Here is a 24,166-nt window from a genome sequence, read left to right as displayed (position 1 = left end):
GCCATCAGACAAACATAACTGCACCACATATCACACTTTCACAAAATGTATGAATACATGGCTAAAGGTCAATCAGATTTGTGATCATGATCCCTAGCTGTGTATTGTCGCTTTCCATGTTGTCCGTTGTCTGTAGCTTGTGTCTGTAGCTTTGTTGCTTTTACGAATTTTGTCTTGCTGCTTTTTGTTCTATGTTTCTCTGTCTGTATGCTACGTCTTGCTTGTCCTATGTTACTCTGCCTGTGCTCACTGCTCAATGATTGTCTATATTGTAATTGTTTTTAATAACCTGCCCAGGGACTGCGGTTGAAAATTAGCCGGCTGGCTAAAACCGGCACTTTTACTGAAATGTTGATTAATGTGCACTGTCCCTGCAAAAATAAAATAAACTCAAACTCAAACCCTCTATGAACGGTTCCACCAGCCATATTAGCCTATAAAATAGTATTATTTATGACACTACATTACATATATCATAAGGCCTTTCTTTAAGGGCCTAGTTATCCCCTAACACAGAGGTGTTAGGAATCTCCTGGTTTACTTGCCACATCAGGCCTCAAATTACATTATGGTGGCTTGCAAAGTTATGTGTAATTCCTATTGGAATCTCCTGGTTTACTTGCCACATCAGGCCATCAAGTCACATTATGGTGGCTTGCAAAGTTATGTGTAAATCCTATTGGAACCCAGCCAGAGTTAGCATATCTAACAAGTGGAATTGTGAATCACTCACAACCTGCATTCAGAATGACTGCAAGGTTAGGGAAGATTGAATATTGAGACGACCTCAATCATCTAAACTGGAACAACCATCTCAGTAACGGGTGCAATAAATCCAACAGATTGGATTCATTGACAAAATTGGATGTGTTTGTGTAGCATCAAATGTATTAACCAATCAATTTACATGCAAAAACACAGATATTAAAGTAAAACAAAAAATTGTGAAAATCTCCTTGCAATAGAGCAGGCTGGGAAATATTAAGTATATATGGTTCTATGTGGAAACCTTCTTGCCTTCCAAAGAATCATCAAAGAACCCTTGTTTTCCAAAAAGAGTTCTTCTGATCAAAACATTTCTTGGTAGAACTCTATCCCTCTGCAAAGAGCCCTTTTCAAACCCTTTTTCCTGAGTGTACTCTCCTGAGCACGCATAGTTAATGCTACAGGTTAACGCTACCTGCTAAGGCTAACCATACTCAATGAATTACAGACCAGAGCTGTGTATCTGTGCGGGTGTATCTGTGTGTCTGTGTGTGTGTGTGTGTGTGTCTGTGTGTTTGTGCGTGTGTGCATCTGTGTGTGTGTGTATGTGAACATCCATGTGCATGCTTCTATGTTTGTGTGCATTCCTGCATGTTTGTGTCCCTCTTGTGTGGACATGTGACAGATGATTAGTATCACTGGCCACTTTATTGTCTGTTGATGACACACGATGTTACACTGCAATCTTGTTGAGTTTTGTGGGCATAATTGAATTGTATTGTATTTATCTACGTGTTTCAGTTCTGCCTGGGTTTGGTCGCTGTGTGGGTCTGGTGTTATGCTGCGTTAGATCTTTGTCTGTCACTAGTATCAAACAGTACACGCGCACGCACGCACGCACGCAAGCAAACAAACACACACACATGCAAACACACACGCACTGTTTCAGATTATCGTCCTGATAGAAAAACGACAAGGTGTTTTGGCCTGTAGTATCTGTCTGGATGGATGAATGAATGGATCCCACTACCTCAGGGTTTACACATTGTAATATCCTTATGTGACCCCCTCAGCTAGAAATGAGGCATTTGCCAAACCCAATATTTGACCATTTAGCATTCGCAAAATATTTACTTTAATATTCACACCACAGCAGTAGACAATATTTGTAGAAAAGGCACGCTACCAAAAACAATATGGAACCAAATACAGTTGAACCAGAGAATTGCCTAATATTGTGACAAGGATTGAATATTCTCTGGTCAACATTCTGGAGTGTCAGGCGTATGTATGTGTACACGCGATTGTGTGTGTGTAGTGTGTGTAGAGGTGGGGAGAGTCAGAGAGAGCAAAGCTGATCGTTTGCTGAGCAACAACAACAGGTGAACATCTGACGGCCCTATTGATTTTGGCAAAACTAAACACAATTACCCTTTCGAAGACTCGAAGACTTTAAATTTTTTGTTGCTCCCTTCACTCCCTGTGAGTAATTTGGGCTCCCCACTCCCCACACCTAATCCAATAGAACTAATCTGAAATGATTCCTGTATTCTGTCCCTCTCCTCCTCCAGTTAGCCAGAAGGGTTGCTGTATGGCCTGACCACAAGGCAGCACACACTAGAGCTGAGACCATAACCCTAAATCACCAATCATACCGATCACTTACCACTGCCTTTTTACTGATATCATCATTACGATCAGTAGCCTATACTAGAGAAATGTTAAGTTTGAAATATGGGTGAATGTTAATGGGATAATTGATGGCTACAGCTACTACTGTACATGCTTGACTAGTTGGGCCCAAGCTTGCTGTACAACATTAAAACCTATTCAGTCTGTCTACAAACAGGCTCTCAAAGTGCTTGATAGGAAGCCCAATAGCCATCATCATTGTCACATCCTTAGAAAGCATGAGCTCTTGAGTTGGGAAAATCTTGTGCAATACACCGACGCATGTCTTGTATTCAAGATCCTCAATGGCCTGGCTCCCCCTCCACTCAATATTTTTGTTAAACAGAAAACCCAGACATATGGCAGCAGATCCACAAGGTCTGCCATGAGAGGTGACTGTATAGTTCCCCTAAGGAAAAGCACCTTTAGTAAATCTGCATTCTCTGTGAGAGCTTCCCATGTCTGGAATACACTGCCATCAGACACACATAACTGCACCACATATCACACTTTCACAAAATGCTTGAAGACATGGCTAAAGGTCAATCAGATTTGTGAACATGGTCCCTAGCTGTGTGTTGCCGCTCTCCATGTTGTCTGTAGCTTGTGAGGTGTGGAAACACTTTGTTGCTTTTATGAATTTTGTCTTGCTGCTTTTTGTTTTATGTTGCTCTGTCTGTATGCTACGTCTTGCTTGTCCTATGTTGCTCTGTCTGTATGCTATGTCTTGCTTGTCCTATGTTGCTCTGTCTGTATGCTACGTCTTGCTTGTCCTATGTTGCTCTGTCTGTATGCTATGTCTTGCTTGTCCTATGTTGCTCTGTCTGTATGCTACGTCTTGCTTGTCCTATGATGCTCTGTCTGTATGCTATGTCTTGCTTGTCCTATGTTGCTCTGTCTGTATGCTACGTCTTGCTTGTCCTATGATGCTCTGTCTGTATGCTATGTCTTGCTTGTCCTATGTTGCTCTGTCTGTATGCTACGTCTTGCTTGTCCTATGATGCTCTGTCTGTATGCTATGTCTTGCTTATCCTATGTTGCTATGTCTTGCTTGTTCTATGTTGCTATTGTCTATATTGTAATTGTTTTTAATAACCTGCCCAGGGACTGCGGTTGAAAATTAGCCGGCTGGCTAAAACCGGCACTTTTACTGAAATGTTGATTAGTACACTACACCAGACCCTACTACTACTGTACACTACACCAGACCCTACTACTACTGTACAGTACACCAGACCCTACTACTACTGTACAGTACACCAGACCCTACTACTACTGTACAGTACACCAGACCCTACTACTACTGTACAGTACACCAGACCCTACTACTACTGTACACTACACCAGACCCTACTACTACTGTACAGTACACCAGACCCTACTACTACTGTACAGTACACCAGACCCTACTACTACTGTACAGTACACCAGACCCTACTACTACTGTACACTACACCAGACCCTACTACTACTGTACACTACACCAGACCCTACTACTACTGTACACTACACCAGACCCTACTACTACTGTACACTACACCAGACCCTACTACTACTGTACACTACACCAGACCCTACTACTACTGTACACTACACCAGACCCTACTACTACTGTACACTACACCAGACCCTACTACTACTGTAAACTACACAAGACCTTCATGAGACTTGTGTTGAATTTAGGTTTGCATTTACACAAAACATAGGAATGCTGTCGTCTTTTCTGTCTCCTTCGCTCCCAGATTGTCTGACCCAGGAGCGCAACATGGTATCTGGCTGCATGCCTGTTACAGTAAGCTTGCCACAGGAATAGTCTACTGTAGCTATAGACACTCTAATTAGTATTTGTTGGTACACTGAACACATGACGAAACCTTTGGACAATACATTTAATCACGTTCGAGCAAATTTAAACAGAGAGCCGAGCCCAGCTGTCAATAAGGGGTGTGTCCTGTGTTCCCTGTCTCCTCTCCATCTGTGACGATTGAAGACACATGCCCTCTTCCGAGAGAGGACAGTCAAGGACGAGTGTCTGTCTGTCTGTCTGTCTGTCTGTCTGTCTGTCTACGGGTGAATATTAACATCTCTGCACCTCCGGATGGTCCTTCAACACTGCAGTCTACTAGGACAGTGCAGGGAGAAGTAGGACAAGTGTGTGTATGTGTGTGTTTGTGTATGTGTGTATTTGTGTATGTGTGTATGTGTGTGTATGTGTGTGTTTGTGTGTGTGTGTACGTGTGTGTATTAGGACAGAGCAAGGACGAGTCAGAGCTTCTCCACTCTCTTCTGCTCTAGCAGCTGTTGGGGTAGAGAGACAAAAGCACAGATGCCGAATCTCAAGTATTGATCTCTACACCATATTTTTCTTCCTCTAGTGATTCAGCTTTTCTTCTATTTATCTATCCGTCTGTCCGTCTGTCCGTCTCTCTCTTTCTATTCCCTATCTTTTTCTCTCAGAAAGGTTGTCTTGTCAGAGGAGAGTTTTTTGGTTGATCTGGCGGACTCACTAAACACACATGATTTGTTTGTTGGAGTGTGCCTCTGGCTATCCGCAAATAAAAAAAAATTAAAAAAAATGGTGCCGTCTGGTTTGCTTAATATAAGGAATTTGAAATGATTTGTACTTTTACTTTTGATACTTAAGTATATTTTAGCAATTCAATGTACTTTCGATACTTAAGTATATTTAAAACCAAATACTTTAAGACTTTTACTCAAGTAGTATTTTACTGGGTGACTTTCACTTTTACTCAAGTATGAAAATGGGGTACTTTTTCCACCACTGGAAATACCATTACACATGGTGACGCTGAGGTGACTGCTGAACTAAAGTGTCAAAGTGCAGTCCAAAGTAATGCCTGCAGAGGACACACCCAACTTTGATTTAATGTTTTAATAAAATATAGCTACGTGGTTTGAGGGGCTCATAAAGTATTGAGAGAAAATGCATATACAAATATCTTCTTGTCATCGACAGGACATGAAAAAGGAAAAAGAAAGATGTTGTCATTTTTATTACAGTGTGGACCATTTAATCTATGTACTGTATAAACTAGGATTAACAGAACATGACAGGGTTGTCTAAAATAGTTACGTTATAAAGGAAAGGTATTTCTGATCCTGCCTGTCTCTCTAGCCTGTGGTCTTTACTACAGCTGACCATCTTGATCCTGTTATCAGTCATAATTGGTCAACATGTGTTTTTCCTCCTTAAATACCCAATATTCCTCTGTGAAATATTGATAAAGATGATTCAGTTGTGCTTTAGTGAGAGATTACATTACATCAAATTTGATTTGTCACATACACATGGTTAGCAGATGTTAATGCGAGTGTAGCGAAATGCTTATGCTTCTAGTTCCGACCATGCAGTAATATCTAACAAGTAATCGAACAATTTCACAACAACTACCTTTTACACACAAGAGTAAAGAATGAATAGGAATATGTACAAAAAAATATATGGATGAGCGATGGCCGAACGGTATAGGCAAGATGCAGTAGATGGTATATCGTACAGTATATACAAATGAGATGAGTAATCTAGGGTATGTAAACATTATATTAAGTTGCATAGTTTAAAGTGATTAGTGATACATTTATTACATCCAATGTTTTATTATTAAAGTGGCTAGAGATTTGAGTCCGTATGTTGGCAGCAGCCACTCAATGTTAGTGATGGCTGTTTAACAGTCTGATGGCCTTGAGATAGAAGCTGTTTTTCATTCTCTCGGTCCCAGCTTTGATGCACCTGTACTGACCTCGCCTTCTGGATGATAGCGGGGTGAACAGGCAGTGGCTCGGGTGGTTGTTGTCCTTGATGAGCTTTTTGGCCTTCCTGTGACATCGGATGGTGTAGGTGTCCTGGAGGGCAGGTAGTTTTCCCCCGGTGATGCGTTGTGCAGACCTCACTACCCTCTGGAGAGCCTTACGGTTATCGGCGGAGCAGTTGCCATACTAGGCGGTGATACAGCCCGACAGGATGCTCTCGATTGTGCATCTGGAAAGGTTTCTGAGTGTTTTAGGTGACAAGCCGAATTTCTTCAGCCTTCTTCACCACGCTGTCTGTGTGGGTGGACCAATTCAGTTTGTCCGTGATGTGTACGCCGAGGAACTTAAAACTTTCCACCTTCTCCACTACTGTCCCGTCGAGGTGGATAAGGGGCAGCTCCCTCTGCTGTTTCCAGAAGTCCACGGTCATCTCCTTTGTTTTGTTGACATTGAGTGTGACACCACACTCCGAGGGCCTTCACCTCCTCCCTGTAGGCTGTCTCACTACCACTGCAAAAGAGATGACTGAGTTGGAGGCGTGCATGGCCACGCAGTCATGGGTGAACAGGGAGTACAGGAGAGGGCTGAGAACGCACCCTTGTCAGGCCCCAGTGTTGAGGATCAGCAGGGTGGAGATGTTGTTTCCTACCCTCTCCACCTGGGGGTGGCCCATCAGGAAGTCCAGGACCCAGTTGCACAGGGAGGTGTCCCAGGGTCTCGAGCTTAATGACGAGTTTGGAGGGTACAATGGTGTTAAATGCTGAGCTGTAGTCAATGAACAGCATTCTTAAATAGGTATTCCTCTTCTCCAGATGGGTTAGGGCAGTGTGCAGTGTGCAGTGTGCAGTGTGCAGTGTGCAGTGTGCAGTGTGCAGTGTGCAGTGTGATTGCGATTGCGATTGCTTCGTCTGTGGACCTATTGGGGCAGTGAGAAAATTGGATTGGGTCTAGGATATCAGGTAGGGTGGAGGTGATATGGTCCTTGACTAGTCTCTCAAAGCACTTCATGATGACGGAAGTGAGTGCTACAGGGCGGTAGTCATTTAGCTCAGTTACCTTAGCTTTCTTGGGGACAGGAACAATGGTGGCCCTCTTGAAGCATGTGGGAACAGAAGACTGGGATAAGGATTGATTGAATATGTCCATAAAACACCAGCCAGCTGGTCTAAGCATGCTCTGAGAACGCGACTAGGGATGCCGTCTGGGCTGGCAGCCTTGCGAGGGTTAACATGTTTAAATGTTTTACTCACGTTGGCCTCAGTGAAGGAGAGCCTGCAGGTTTTGGTACCGGGCCGTGTCGGTGTCACTGTATTTTCCTCAAAGCGAGCAAAGAATTTATTTAGTTTGTCTGCTAGCAAGACATCGTGGTCTGTGACAGGGCTGGTTTTCTTTTTGTAGTCCATGATTGACTGTAGACCCTGCCACATACTTCTCGTGTCTGAGCCGTTGAATTGCGACTCTACTTTGTCTCTATACTGACACTTAGCTTGTTTGATTGCCTTGCGGAGGGAATAGCTAAATTGTTTGTATTCGGTCATGTTTCCGGTCACCTTGCCCTGATTAAAAGCTGTGGTTCGCGCTTTCAGTTTTGTGCGAATGCTGCCATCAATCCACAGTTTCTGATTGGGGAAGGTTTTAGTAGTCGCTGTGGGTGCAACATCACCGATGCACTTGCTAATAAACTCGCTTACCTAATCAGCGTATACATCAATGATATTGTCCGACGCTATGCGGAACATATCCCAGTCCAGGTGAACGAAGCAATCTTGAAGCGTGGAATCCGAATGGACGGAACAGCGTTGAACAGATCTGAGCACAGGCGTTTCCTGTTTTAGTTTCTGTCTATAGGCTGGGAGCAACAAAATGGAGTCGTGGTCAGATTTTCCAAAAGGAGGGCGGGGGAGGGCTTTTTTTGCGTTGCGGAAGTTATAATAATAATGATCCAGGGTTTTGCCAACCTGGGTCGCGCAGTCGATATGCTGATACAATTTAGGAAGCCTTGTTTTCAGATTAGCCTTGTTAAAATCCCCAGCTACAATAAATGCAGCCTTAGGATTTGTGGTTTCTAGTTTATGTAGAGTCCAATATACATGTAGTTCTTTCAGGGCCGCGATGTGTCTGCTTGGGGGGGATATACACGACTGAAATTATAATCGAAGAGAATTCTCTTGGTAGATAATGCGGTCGGCATTTGATTTTAAGGAATTGTAGGTCAGGTGAACAAAAGGACTTGAGTTCCTCTATGTGTTTATAATCACACCACGTCTCGTTTTTCATGAGGCATACACCCCTGCCCTTCTTCTTACCAGAGAGATGTTTGTTTCTGTCGGCGCGATGCGTGAAGAAACCAGGTGGCTGTACCGACTCTGATAACACATCCCCAAGTGAGCCATGTTTCCGTGAAACAAAGAACGTTACAATCTCTGATGTCTCTCTGGAAGGCAACCCTTGCTCGGATTTCATCTACCTTGTTGTCAAGACATTGGCGAGTAGTATACTCGGGAGCGGTGGGCGATGTGCCCATCTACGGAGCCTGACCAGAAGACCGCTCTGTCTGCCCCTTCTGCGGCTCTGTTGTTTTGGGTCGCCGGCTGGGATCCAATCCATTGTCCTGGGTGGTGGACCAAACAGAGGATCCGCTTCGGGAAAGTCATATTCCTGGTCGTTATGTTAGTGAGTTGGCGTTGTTCTTATATCCAATAGTTCCTCCCGGCTGTATGTAATAAAATGTAAGATTTTCTGGGGTAACAATGTAAGAAATAATACATAAAATATCTAAATACTGCATAGTTTCCTAGGAATGCGAAGCGAGGCAGCCATCTCTGTCGGCACCAGAAGTCTGCACAAATCCTAGCAAAGACAGAAGGTGCAATATAACATATTTCAAATATATTTCAGATACAGTTTTCAGATAAGCTAAGACTATCATTAGAAATGTACAGGTTATATGCAGATTGTTTTCTTATGCTCAGCACTACAAACTTTCCTACCTTGTCAGAAGCAATCAAATCAAGAGCTATAAAACACCCCAAACATTTATCTTCTCAAAACAGGGAACTACACTCCCCTCCATATTTATTTGGACAGTGAAGAAAACATTTGTGAATTTGACTCTATACTCCAGCATTTTGTATTTCAGATCAAATCTTTCATATGTGGCAACAATACAAAATGTCACCTTTTATTTTAGGGTATTTTTGCACTACCCTTCAAAAGTTTGGGGTCACTTAAAAAATGTCCTTGTTTTTGAAAGAAAATCATTTTTTTTTGTCCATTAAAATGACATCAAATTGATCATAAATACAGTGTAGACAATGTTAATGTTGTAGATTAGTATTATAGCTGGAAACGGCAGATTTTTTTATGGAATATCTACATAGGCGTACAGAGGCCCATTATCAACAACCATCACTCCTCTGTTCCAATGGCACGTTGTGTTAGCTAATCCAAGTTTCTCATTTTAAAAGGCTAATTGATCATTAGAAAACCCCTTTTGCAATTATGTTATAACAGCTGAAAACTGTTTTCCTGATTAAAGAAGCAATAAAATCATTTGTGGGTTCTATTGCAGGCTCAAAATCGCTAGAAACAAAGACTTTCTTCTGAAACTCGTCAGTCTATTCTTGTTCTGAGAAATTAAGGCTATTCCATGCGAGAAATTGCCAAGAAACTGAAGATCTCGTACAACGCTGTGTACTACGCCCTTCACAGAACAACGTAAACTGTCTCTAACAAGAATAGAAAGAGTGGGAGGTCCCGGTGCACAACTAAGCAAGAGGACATGTACATTACAGTGTCTAGTTTGAGAAACAGACACCTCACAAGTCCTCAACTGGCGACTCCGGGATGCTGGTCTTCTAGGCAGAATTGCATCTCCAATCATCTCCAATCCAAAGTTAAATCTAGAATTGGCTTCCTATTTAGCAACAAAGCATCCTTCACTCATGCTGCCAAACATACCCTTGTAAAACTGACCATCCTACCAATCCTCGACTTTGGCGATGTCATTTACAAAATAGCCTCCAATACCCTACTCAACAAATTGGATGCAGTCTATCACAGTGCAATCCGTTTTATCACCAAAGCCCCATATACTACCCACCATTGCGACCTGTACGCTCTCGTTGGCTGGCCCTCGCTTCATACTCGTCGCCAAACCCACTGGCTCCATGTCATCTACAAGACCCTGCTAGGTAAAGTCCCCCCTCAGCTCGCTGGTCACCATAGCATCTCCCACCTGTAGCACACGCTCCAGCAGGTATATCTCTCTAGTCACCCCCAAAACCAATTCTTTCTTTGGCCGCCTCTCCTTCCAGTTCTCTGCTGCCAATGACTGGAACGAACTACAAAAATCTCTGAAACTGGAAACACTTATCTCCCTCACTAGCTTTAAGCACCAACTGTCAGAGCAGCTCACAGATTACTGCACCTGTACATAGCCCACCTATAATTTAGCCCAAACAACTACCTCTTTCCCAACTGTATTTAATTTTTATTTATTTATTTATTTTGCTCCTTTGCACCCCATTATTTTTTTATTTCTACTTTGCACATTCTTCCATTGCAAAACTACCATTCCAGTATTTTACTTGCTATATTGTATTTACTTTGCCATCTTGGCCTTTTTTGCCTTTACCTCCCTTCTCACCTCATTTGCTCACATTGTATATAGACTTGTTTATACTGCATTGTTGACTGTATGTTTGTTTTTACTCCATGTGTAACTCTGTGTCGTTTTATCTGTCGAACTGCTTTGCTTTATCTTGGCCAGGTCGCAATTGTAAATGAGAACTTGTTCTCAACTAGCCTACCTGGTTAAATAAAGGTAAATAATAATAAATATAAATAGGCAGAATTGCAAAGAAAAAGCAATTTCTCAGACTTGCCAATAAAAATAAAAGATTAAGATGAAGGTGAAATACATAAGGTGTATTTCTAAACGTTAAAACAGATATGTATGAAAATACCGTCAAGTATGAAACAGTTGATACATTTGATCTCAAATCCAAAATGCTGTAGCCAAATTTACAAATGTTTGCGTATATTTTTTATATTTTTAACCTCAGTTTCAACATACTCTCCTGCAATCCGCCTCACCCAATGTGGTATGGATCTGCTATTTTCTATACGTTAAAACCGGAACCTACAACAGAATCTAGCCAGCTAGATACTAGCTTGTAGTCAGTTAGCCACAGCTAGAGGTCATCAGCTAACCTTAGCCCGGTCAACTCCTGCCAGTCTGCACAGCGGGATTCAACCCAGAGCATACCGGACTGCTTTTTCTCCACATCTCCAGTTTCCGTAAGCTCTGAACCATTTCACCTGGATCATCGCAGCTAGCTTGCTGCTATCCGAGTGACTACCCCCTGGCTAACGTCTCTGTCCCAAAGCAAGCACCAGTGAGCCTGGAACTAGCCTCATGCTAGGCCCATCTCCTGGCTATCTCAGCCACTCCTTGGGCTACAATACATATTTTGCCAATTGGCCTGGACCCCTTTTTACTGCCGACACGGAGCCCAGCCGATTCCATCACGACTGGTCTACCGACGTAATCCGCCAGATGGATTTCAACAGGCTCCTCCGTCGAGACGTCCCCTGAAGGCCCATCCGCTAACCTGCTTGCCACGGCCCGCTAGCTGTCTAGAGCATATCGACTGTTAGCTGAAGAGGACCATCAGCGAATTTCCAGGGCTACAATACCTATTTAACCAATTGGCCTGGACCCTTCTACTGCCCACATGGATCCAACATAACTGATCTGCTGACGTAACCGTATGAGGGGGCTACAACAGACTTCTTCCGTCGCGACGTCCCCCTAAGCCCTTCTGCTAGCCCCAGCCCGCTATCTCTCTGAATCGCCGTGTCTCCAGCTCGCCAAGCTTCCCACTTGTCCCTATGATCACTTGGCTACGCATGCCTCTCCCTAATGTCAATATGTCTTGTCCATTGCTGTTTTGGTTAGTGATTATTGTCTTATTTCACTGTAGAGCCTCCAGCCCTGCTCAATATGCCTTAGCTAGCCCTTTTGTTTCACCTCCCACACATGAGGTGACCTCACCTCACCTCACCATGCGGTGGCCTTACCTCCACTGTATTCACATCCAACCATTCCCTTGTCTGTACATTATGCCTTGAATCTATTCTTCCGCGCCCAGAAACCTGCTCCCTTTACTCTCCGTTCTGAACGCACTAGACGACCAGTTCTTATAGCCTTTAGCCGTACCCTCATCTTACTCTTCCTCAGTTCCTCTGGTGATGTAGAGGTTCATCAAGGCCCTGCAGCACCTAGCTCCACTCCCATTCCCCAGGCGCTCTCATTTGTTGACTTCTGTAACTGTAAAAGCCTTGGTTTCATGCATGTTAACATTAGAAGCCTCCTCCCTAAGTTTGTTTTACTCACTGCTTTAGCACACTCTGACAACTCGGATGTCCTAGCCATGTCTGAATCCTGGTTTAGGAAGGCCACCAAAAACCCTGAAATTTCCATCTCCAACTATAAAATTTTACAACAAGATAGAGCTGCCGAATGGAGTGGAGTTACAATCTACTGCAGAGTCTACTGCAGAGTTGCAATCTACCTGTCATGGTATCCAGGTCTGTGCCCTGTGTTCTACTAGTGAATTGATTTCCCCCCATCTATCTTCAGAGCTCGTGCTTAACACTCCGGCCGTTCTATAATCTAAGCTAGATGCCCTCAATCTCACACAAACTCATCAGCCTTGGTTTCTCAAATGACTGCCTCTTCAAATCGGAGCGCCTGTTGTCCGGACCTCTGGCAGTCTCTATGGGGGTGCCACAGGGTTCAATTCTCGGGCCGACTCTTTTCTCTGTATACATCAATGATGTTGCTCTTGCTGCTGGTGATTCTCTGATTCAACTTTACACAGAGGACACCATTCTGTAATTTTCTGACACTGTGTTTCTGACACCGTGCTTCTACACCTGCATTGCTTGCTGTTTGGGGTTTTAGGCTGGGTTTCTGTACAGCACTTTGAGATATCAGCTGATGTACGAAGGGCTATATAAATAAATTTGATTTGATTTGATTTGTTACCATCCTCCAGATGAGCTTCAATGCCATACAACTCTCCTTCCGCGGCCTCCAACTGCTCTGCAAGTAAAACTAAATGCATGCTCTTCAACCGATCGCTGCCTGCACCTGCCTGTCCGCCTGTCCAGCATCACTATTGTGGACGCTTCTGACTTAGAATATATGGACAATTACAAATACCTAGGTGTCTGTTTAGACAGTAAACTCTCCTTCCAGACTCACATTAAGCATCTACAATCCAAAATTAAAATCTAGAATCAGCTTCCTATTTTGCAAAACAAAGCATCCTTCACTCATGCTGCCAAACATACCCTCGTAATCTGACCATCCTACCGATCCTTGACTTCGGCGATGTCATTTACAAAATAGCCTCCAATACACAGCAAATTGGATGCAGTCTATCACAGTGCCATCTGTTTTGTCACCAAAACCCCATAAATCAAATCAAATCCAATTTTATTTGTCACATACACATGGTTAGCAGATGTTAATGCGAGTGTAGCGAAATGCTTGTGCTTCTAGTTCCGACAATGCAGTAATAACCAACAAGTAATCTAACTAACAATTCCAAAACTACTGTCTTATACACACAAGTATAAGGGGATAAAGAATATGTACATAAAGATATATGAATGAGTGATGGTACAGAGCGGCATAGGCAAGATACAGTAGATGGTATCGAGTACAGTATATACATATGAGATGAGTATGTAAACAAAGTGGCATAGTTAAAGTGGCTTGTGATACATGTATTACATAAAGATGCAGTATCTGATATAGAGTACAGTATATACGTATACATATGAGATGAATAATGTAGGGTATGTAAACATTATATTAGGTAGCATTGTTTAAAGTGGCTAGTGATATATTTTACATAATTTCCCATCAATTCCCATTATTAAAGTGGCTGGAGTTGAGTCAGTGTCAGTGTCAGTGTGTTGGCAGCAGCCACTCAATGTTAGTGGTGGCTGTTTAACAGTCTGATGGCCTTGAGATAGAAGCTGTTTTTCAGTCTCTCAGTCCCAGCTTTGATGCACCTGTACTGACCTCGCCTTCTGGATGATAGCGGGGTGAACAGGCAGTGGCTCGGGTGGTTGTTGTCCTTGATGATCTTAAGTCCACAACCGTAAGTGTGCTTTTGGTGACAAGCCGAATTTCTTCAGCCTCCTGAGGTTGAAGAGGCGCTGCTGCGCCTTCTTCACGATGCTGTCTGTGTGGGTGGACCAATTCAGTTTGTCTGTGATGTGTATGCTGAGGAACTTAAAACTGGCTACCCTCTCCACTACTGTTCCATTGATGTGGATAGGGGGGTGTTCCCTCTGCTGTTTCCTGAAGTCCACCAGTATATACTACCCACCACTGCGACCTGAATGCTCTCGTCATACTTGTCGCCAATCCCACTGGCTCCAGGTCATCTATAAGTCTTTGCTTGGTAAAGCACCACCTTATCTCAGCTCACTGGTCACCACAGCAGCACCCACCCGTGGCACACACCCCAGCAGGTATATTTCACTGGTCACCCCCAATGCCTATTCCTCCTTTGCCACCTTTCCTTCCAGTTATCTGCTGCCAATCTGGAAAGAATTGCAAAATCACTGAAGCTGGAGACTCATATTTCTTAAACATCAGTTTTCATAGCAGCTCACAGACCATTGCACCTGTACATAGCCCATTTGTAAATAGCCCATCCAACTACCTCATCCCCATATTTATTTATTTTTACTCCTTTGCACACCAGTATCTCTACTTGCACATTCACCTTCTGCACATGTATCACTCCAGTGTTTAATTGCTAAATTCTAATTACTTTGCCACTACGGCCTATCTATTTGCTTTCCTCCTTTATCTTACCTCATTTGCACACACTGTATATAGATTTTTCTATTGTGTTATTGACTGTACGTTTGTTTATTCCATGTGTAACTCTGTGTTGTTGTTTGTTTTGCACTCCTTTGCTTTGTCTTGGCCAGGTCACAGTTGTAAATGAGAACTTGTTCTCAACTGGCCCACCTGGTTAAATAAAGGTTAAATGTAGTGTACCTTGACTAATGTAAGTCAACTGTCTTTCATAGCTATAACCCATACATATCCCTTCTGTGACTAATGAGTATCTATCCCCACCCATGGCTGTGTTATATCACTGTAATTGACATGTCCTCTGTGTTATATCACTGTCATTGAGATGTCCTTTGTGTTATATCGCTGTCATTGAGATGTCCTCTGTGTTATATCACTGTCATTAAGATGTCCTCTGTGTTATGTGGCTGTCATTGAGTTGTCCTATGTGTTATATCACTGTCATTGAGATGTCCTCTGTGTTATATGGCTGTGTTATTGAAGTGTCATCAATGTGTTCTCTGCCTCCCCAGATCACAGAGCAGCAGCTCCGTCAGACCAATGACCGCTTCAAGGCCTTCCTCAACGGAGACACACAGATAGTGGCTGACGAAGCTTTCATCAACGCAGTCCAGAGTTACTATGAGGTACAGTAACATAACCTCTCTCTACTGCCACAGACCCATAACCTCTCTCACTTACTCTCTCACCTACTCTCTCTCTCTCTCTCTCTCTCTCACTTCTCTCTTACTCACTTACTCTCTCTGTCTCTCTCACCTACTCTCTCTGTCTCTCTCACTTTCTCTCTCTCTCTCTCTCTCTCTCAATCCCATAGTACTACTACCAGTCCAGAGCTACTAGGAGGTAAACTCTCTCTTATATCTCTCTCTCTGTGACTAACTTGCAGTATTCACCCCCTGGGCCCAGTTTTTCTAAAGTTATCGGATCGGATTTCCACAATCAGATAGGATTAAATGCATAGAAATATAATGAATAGATAAGACATTCAAGTCAGTGATATGCCCATTCTATTAATTCTATTTCTATGCATTTAATCCTATCCGATTGCATTTTGAAAAAACGGGGCCCTGGAGCGTGTCACAGTCTTATAATACTATGAGATAACCTAACAGGGTTGTGTGCTCAGCCCTGTGGCTACGCATGACTCCAACTCAATCATCAAGTTGGCCCGATAACCAACAACAATGAGACAGCCTCTAGGGAGGAGGTTAGAGCCCTGGTGGAGTGGTGCCAGGTAAATAACCTCTCCCTCAACGTCAAAAACAAACAAAGGAGTATGGCGTCAAATTGATCTCTAAAATCGAGCGCGTGCGAAATGATGTTGTTGAGCAAGATGGGACATCATTGAGCAAGTAAACACTGAGTCAAGAGAGCAGAGGATGCGTCCTGTGAGCAGAAGATGAGTGCTGCGAGTTGAAAGCACAGATATTTGGCCAAGACCGAGATGATGGGTCCCACAAGCGCACAGGCCAAACTTGAGAGCTTGCAAGTGCGACTTTGAGTGAGCAGAACATCATTGCCACAGATCAAAAATAAAGATTTTGGAAAGAAATGTTGTTCAAACGTGAAAAATGTATTGGAAAGCATCAAATTGTCTACCAACAAAAGGCATGTCTGTTAAGTTTTCACTCTCAACTTCTCAAGTTGCTCTCTCTCAGGTCTTGGCACCTTTGGGTTTCAATGTCTGTTTTCTTTCAATTGGATTTCAGGCTGGTGGGGGCAGGCGAATGCTTGCCAGTGGCCAGTCCAGTGTTGCGTTGTGTGGTTGGCTGAGTCTTCTTGGGTGCATGACTTCAAACAGATGAGCTTCAGAGCCATCTGTTTAGCTTGATAGCCAGCTTGAACAGGTAGCACCAACCGACTTGGGAAACCCATCTTCAACATGATACATAAGCAAAGTAAATAAATAAATTCTAAATAATAAATTCTAAAGCTATACTATACTTTTAGTTGTGTGGAATCTCATGTATCAAAGAATAATTGGATTATGGACATAATGTGGATGTGATCTAACAGGTTCATTCATCACACACTAGGTCCTGGACATCATTTAACATAGCTAAATATAATGATTCCATTGTTGGGAATAACATGTGGGTACACACATAATAAGGCATAATGTTGATACCATTGAAAGAGAAGAAGGACCAGGAGGGTAGTTCAGAGAAAGTGTAGGAATTGAGATGATGTAATAAGGTGTGTCTCGGTGAGAGGTGTAAGAGTCAGGCGCAGGAGAGCAGGGATGTTTGAGAAGCGTGTTTAATATACACTGCTCAAAAAAATAAAGGGAACACTTAAACAACACAATGTAACTCCAAGTCAATCACACTTCTGTGAAATCAAACTGTCCACTTAGGAAGCAACACTGATTGCCAATAAATGTCACATGCTGTTGTGCAAATGGAATAGACAACAGGTGGAAATTATAGGCAATTAGCAAGACACCCCCAATAAAGGAGTGGTTCTGCAGGTGGTGACCACAGACCGACCACTTCTCAGTTCCTATGCTTCCTGGCTGATGTTTTGGTCACTTTTGAATGCTGGCGGTGCTTTCATTCTAGTGGTAGCATGAGACGGAGTTTACAACCCACACAAGTGGCTCAGGTAGTGCAGCTCATCCAGGATGGCACATCAATGCGAGCTGTGGCAAGAAGGTTTGCTGTGTCTGTCAGCGTAGTGTCCAGAGCATGGAGGCGCTACCAGGAGACAGGCCAGTACATCAGGATTCATGGAGGAGGCCGTAGGAGGGCAACAACCCAGCAGCAGGACCGCTACCTCTGCCTTTGTGCAAGGAGGAGCAGGAGGAGCGCTGCCAGAGCCCTGAAAAATGACCTCCAGCAGGCCACAAATGTGCATGTGTCTGCTCAAACGGTCAGAAACAGACTCCATGAGGGTGGTATGAGAGCCCAACATCCACAGGTGGGGGTTGTGCTTACAGCCCAACACCGTGCAGGACGTTTGGCATTTGCCAGAGAACACCAAGACTGGCAAATTCACCACTGGCACCCTGTGCTCTTCACAGATGAAAGCAGGTTCACACTGAGCACGTGACAGTCTGGAGACGCCGTGGAGAACGTTCTGCTGCCTGCAATATCCTCCAGCATGACCGGTTTGGCGGTGGGTCAGTCATGGTGTGGGGTGGCATTTCTTTGGGGGGCCGCCCGCACATGTGCTCGCCAGAGGTAGCCTGACTGCCATTAGGTACCGAGATGAGATCCTCAGACCCCTTGTGAGACCATATGCTGGTGCGGTTGGCCCTGGGTTCCTCCTAATGCAAGACAATGCTAGACCTCATGTGGCTGGAGTGTGTCAGCAGTTCCTGCAAGAGGAAGGCAATGATGCTATGGACTGGCCCGTCCGTTCCCCAGACCTGAATCCAATTGAGCACATCTGGGACATCATGTCTCGCTCCGTCCACCAACACCACGTTGCACCACAGACTGTCCAGGACTTGGTGGATGCTTTAGTCCAGGTCTGGGAGGAGATCACAGACTGTCCAGGACTTGGCGGATGCTTTAGTCCAGGTCTGGGAGGAGATACCTCAGGAGACCATCCGCCACCTCATCAGGAGCATGCCCAGGCGTTATAGGGAGGTCATACAGGCACATGGAGGCCACACACACTACTGAGCCTCATTTTAACTTGTTTTATGGACATTACATCAAAGTTGGATCAGCCTGTAGTGTGGTTTTCCACTTTAATTTTGAGTGTGACTCCAAATCCAGACCTCCATGGGTTGATACATTTTATTTCAATTGATCATTTTTGTGTGATTTTGTTGTCAGCACATTCAACTATCTAAAGAAAAAAGTATTTAATAAAAATATTTAATTCAGATCTAGGATGTGTTATTTTAGTGTTTCCTTAATTTTTTTGAGCAGTGTATTTAGTCCACCAACACAAACATGGAACAGATGAAAATCCCAAAACTTTGCTCTCGAAGAATCAGAAACTCGTGCCAACACACCGAGGAACAACCACAGTTCCGACACTTACATACACGTGCGTAATTGTGAAAACAATAAACATCAAAGATAATCGAGCGCAAATACACACAAACTTAAACCCGCACGAAATAAGGCAGGCAACAGGTGCCCTATATACACACAGAAATGAACACAAATGAAACCAGGTGTGAAAAGGAACACAGACAAAACAACCAGAAAAGGAAAAAGGAATCGGTGGCGGCTAGTAAACCAGCAACGCCGAGCGCCGCCCGAACAGGGAGAGGAGTTACCTTCGGTAGAAGTCGTGACAGATGAAAGCAGTATCCAATATTTAGGATATTTACTAATCCCAAGGGCATACATGCAGCACATGGGGGATTTAAAAACATTATATGGTGACATGAAGGGGAGAGCTAAATACTTATGTACTACAGTACATAACGAGTGCCTAATAGAATTTAAACTGAAATTATATGATTAACCAGCTAAACTCAGGTCAACATGTTATCATGGTACACACAAAACAACGCTATGCATTCACCAAACATTTAACTGAGGACAAAACAACGCTATGCATTCACCAAACATTTAACTGAGGACAAAACAACGCTATGCATTCACCAAACATTTAACTGAGGACAGCAGATTTGTTTTATAGTAACTGTCTGATTGGGAACCACAATTGCCTATCAAATTACAGTCTCAAATTATTTCAATTTACCATTGGAAATTTTATTGAGTACAGGCAGTAATATAGGAGTCGAATCACATGGGGAGTCTGATCAGTTCAGATGTTATCAGCAAGCCAGTGTCATCTGTGGAAAGAGCACAAATTGAACAAAGTTATATGTGCAAACGGATAACAAACGTATCATTTGACATAAGATTCCACCTAAAACAATGACATGACCTTTGTCGCAATTATTCTCAACTCAACTCCTGTCACTTCCTCTCTACTCTGACTGTGTGTGTACTGATGTCTGGTCAGAGTGTGATTTAGTAAGTAAAAGTTTCAACCTAGGGCTGAATATATCATGCAGGTCGCCAGCCTACGTAAGAATCTGGGGAAAACGCAGAGTGGAATGTTTACATTTTCTACGCCGGTGGCTGGACGGCGTTCACACTTATTGGATGCATCTTCGCCTTGTCGTTTGTCGTTATCCGACTGGCCGGTGTTGCCTGGATCTCCCCCATCTGATAGCAGAGTAGAAGGAGCATAGCAAGTGGAGCAAGGCAATCAAACAATGGTCATATGCCACGAGCCGTGGAAGCCGAAGACAGCAGCCACCCGCAAAGCAGTCTACATTCCCAACGAGAGGCCCGGAGCAGATACAAACAACGAATAGTTTCGCCTTCCTGGAGCCTGATTTTCCTGCACCTTCGTCGCTGGGGGTGCCTGTGTCAGCGGCCGCAGTGCCTACTACTACGATTTAGAAGTTGACGTCTGCAACCTTCCTTCCCTGCTCTGGACTAATCGGGGCTTCTCCATCTGTCGGAGGCCTGCACCAGGGGCAACTGGCTTAAGTCATCCTACCTCTCGCCCATCCATAAAGGGTTCCAAGCTGTGATTTTAGGCAGCTCCATGGTAGGAATTGTGACTGTTCCTGGTCCTATCCCGGAGCTCGAGTAAATTACATTACTAAGCTGCTCCCACATGTACTACGTCAGGTCATGGACATCGGTTCTATCATAGTCCATGTGAGTTTTAATGACATTATGAAGGATAGGTCTGAACAGTTGAAATAGGATTTTAAAGAGCTGATTGACTCTCTGCTAGACACTTACAAAAGACCAATCATATCTGGCCCTGTGCCCTCTATGAATCGCTTTATCAGGATTCTTTCTCTTCACAACAACAATTTCGATACCTTTTGGCAACGAAACATATTTTGTAAGGAGGATGGGATCCACAAAAATCATTTTGGTTCCTGGATCCTTTCGCAGCATGAGACAATGACTTATCAATGACCCAAGCTCAGTTTATCCCTACCATTATGATGCAGAGTTCTCATAATGCTTCAGCAAATGTACAATGTAAGTAACCTAATTTATGTCCCCCTAACTGCCTGGAATGCCATTGCTGATCCTACAGCTATAGTATGCAGTAATCATGTGCCTATGAACCAGATTTACACTGTTAGCACTGAGGCGGTGTGCCCTAGGAGGAAGTCCACTGTGTGCAGCTTGCCCTGCACTAACATACAGTAAATCACATATCTACTCCAGCTAAGCTTTCCAGTAAAGCAATGAAAATAAGTAAGCATCACAGAAGAAAAGTGCTAAAAATAGCCCACATTACCATATCTTTCTTAAGAAACAAGGTTCATGAAATCAATAATTTGCTAGTAACATGTCATTCATATTCTGACACCTCTGAAACTCACTTAGATAATAACTTTAATGATACAGTAGTAGCAATACAAGGTTAAAACATTTTTAGAAAATATAGAAATGCCAATGGTGGTTTCACGGATCCCTCCGGAACTTTCATTACACACACCTGGCCCCTATTCCAAGTGATTAGTAATTGTATAAGTGTATAAGTTGACGCTGATTGTGGACTTCAGGAAACAGCAGAGGGAACACCCCCCTATCCACATCGACGGGACAGTAGTGGAGAGGGTAGTAAGTTTTAAGTTCCTCGGCGTACACATCACGGACAAACTGAATTGCTCCACCCACACAGACAGCGTTGTGAAGAAGGCGCAGCAGCGCCTCTACAACCTCAGGAGGCTGTAGAAATTTGGCTTGTCACCAAAAGCACTCACAAACTTCTACAGATGCACAATCGAGAGCATCCTGTTGGGCTGTATCACCGCCTGGTACGGCAACTTCTCCGCCCACAACCGTAAGGCTCTCCAGAGGGTAGTGAGGTATGCACAACGCATCACCGGGGTTAAACTACCTGCCCTCCAGGACACCTACACCACCCGATGTCACAGGAAGGCCATGAAGACCATCAAGGAGAACAACCACCCGAGCCACTGCCTGTTCACCCCGCTATCATCCAGAAGGCGAGGTCAATACAGGTGCATCAAAGCAGGGACCGAGAGACTGAAAACAACTTCTATCTCAAGGCCATCAGACTGTTAAACAGCCACCACTAACATTGAGTGGCTGCTGCCAACATACTGACTCAACTCCAGCCACTTTAGTAATGGAAATTGATGTAAAAAATGTATCACTAGCCACTTTAAACAATGCCACTTAATATAATGTTTACATACCCTACATTACTCATCTTATATGTATATACTGTACTCTATATCATCTTGCCATCTTTATGTAATACATGTTTCACTAGTCACTTTAACCTATGCCACTTTTATGTTTACATACCCTACATTACCCATCTCATATGTATATACTGTACTCGATACCATCTACTGCATCTTGCCTATGCCGTTCTGTACCATCACTCATTCATATATCTTTATGTACATATACTTTATCCCGTTACACTTGTGTGAATAAGGTAGTAGTTTTGGAATTGTTAGGTTAGATTACTCGTTGGTTATTACGGCATTGTCGGAACTAGAAGCACAAGCATTTCGCTACACTTGCATTAACATCTGCTAACCATGTGTATGTGACAAATAACATTTGATTTGATTTGAGATACAGAGGGACAGAAAAATAAAAACCCCATCCTTAGTGCTGCTCGGGGAGTCAGTGAGTTAGTGTCTTGCTGTTGGTCTATGAAGCCATCTCTCGTATAGTGGGATTGAAGTGGCTGCTCTGTTGCTTTGGCCTGAAATCCAGGGACTTGCTGTGCTGTGTGTGTGGGGGGGGATGATGGATGAGATGATGTAGAATAACCATATAGGGGATTTCTTATTCATTCCTCCTCTATCCTCCTCTATCGGATACTTAGAGCCCCCATTCTATACGGTCTACATCAGGGAACCTCAAGTAGATTCAGCTGTGGGCCAAGTTTTTAATGAGTGGATGGTCACGGGGTCGGAACATAATTATACATCATTTGTAGACTTCAACTTGACCGCAAGAAGCCCAAACAGATATAATATTTGACTAAAACATAATCATTTCAAACCTTCCTTACATTTGTATACGATCACATACACTGAGTTTACAAAACATTAGGAACACCTGTTCTTTCCATGTCATCGACTGACCAGGTGAATCCAGGTTTAAGCTATAATCCCTTATTTATGTCACTTGTTAAATCCCCTTCAATCAGTGTAAATAAAGGGGAGGAGACAGGCTAAATTAGGATTTCTAAACCTTGAGACAATTGGGACATGGTTGTGTATGTGTGCCATTCAGAGTGTGAATGGGCAAGACAAAAGATTGAAGGGCCTTTGAACTGGGTATGGTAGTAGGTGCCAGGCACTCCGGGTTAAGTGTATCAAGAACTACAAAGCTGCTGGGGTTTTCACGCTCAACAGTTTTCCATTTGTATCAAGAATGGTCTACCACCCAAAGGACATCCAGCCAACTTGACACAACTGTGGGAAGCATTGGAGTCAACATGGGCCAGCATCCCTGTGGAACGCTTTCGACACCTTGTAGAGTCCATGCCCAGACAAATTGAGGCTGTTCTGAGGGCAAAAGTCGGTGCAACTCAATATTAGGAAGGTGTTCCTAATGTTTTGTACACTCAGTGTATATCTATCTATTATGCGTGGGAATACTTTGAAACCTATTTCCAAAATTAAAATAACTTGGAGCGAATTTGCTGGTGTTTTTACAGTTTTTGATGTCCAACAATAATTGGTAGATGAATGTCAACCCTGATTGAAGGCACCTGATCCTCATCGGTTGCTCACGTGTTTAAAATGGGTGCTTTTTCTGAATGAAGGGGATTCGTGTCTTCTCACTGAGGAAGGCTGCAAAGCCAAAACGTCTGTGTTCGCTGTCCCTGATTCAGTGAAAAAAAAAATATATGAAAGTGAGGTGAGCTTTATGCAACATCTTTTTGAGTGCGGACCCATCACACGTTTTGTTTGTCCAACAATAAAGAAAAAAATGGTGCTTAGAAAACTTGGCCAAATCAAATATATTAATGCAATGCGTTGAATGAGCTTCAAAGCAATTCATTTGAAAACAAAAATGGCGACTCCATTGAAATAGTGTTTACCCACTTAATGGATGACGACAGGTTACTTTGTCTTCTTTGTTTGACTGAGACACCCCCACA

General features: G+C 43.4%; 1 protein-coding gene across 15 annotated transcripts in view; it reads left to right on the top strand.

Annotated features, from left to right (window-relative positions):
- Positions 1-24,166, top strand: part of LOC109891290 (calcium-dependent secretion activator 1) — a 146,535-nt gene that overhangs the window by 24,681 nt on the left and 97,688 nt on the right. For all 15 annotated transcript variants that reach the window (XM_031825461.1, XM_031825447.1, XM_031825460.1 and 12 more), the window contains exon 2: positions 15,571-15,684. In XM_031825461.1, coding sequence (XP_031681321.1) covers positions 15,571-15,684 — 114 coding nt within the window. The remainder of the gene's footprint in view (positions 1-15,570; positions 15,685-24,166) is intronic.

The sequence above is a fragment of the Oncorhynchus kisutch genome, linkage group LG5, assembly GCF_002021735.2.
Source record: "Oncorhynchus kisutch isolate 150728-3 linkage group LG5, Okis_V2, whole genome shotgun sequence".
Taxonomy (NCBI): domain Eukaryota; kingdom Metazoa; phylum Chordata; class Actinopteri; order Salmoniformes; family Salmonidae; genus Oncorhynchus; species Oncorhynchus kisutch.
This window is presented reverse-complemented; position numbering and strand designations above follow the sequence as displayed.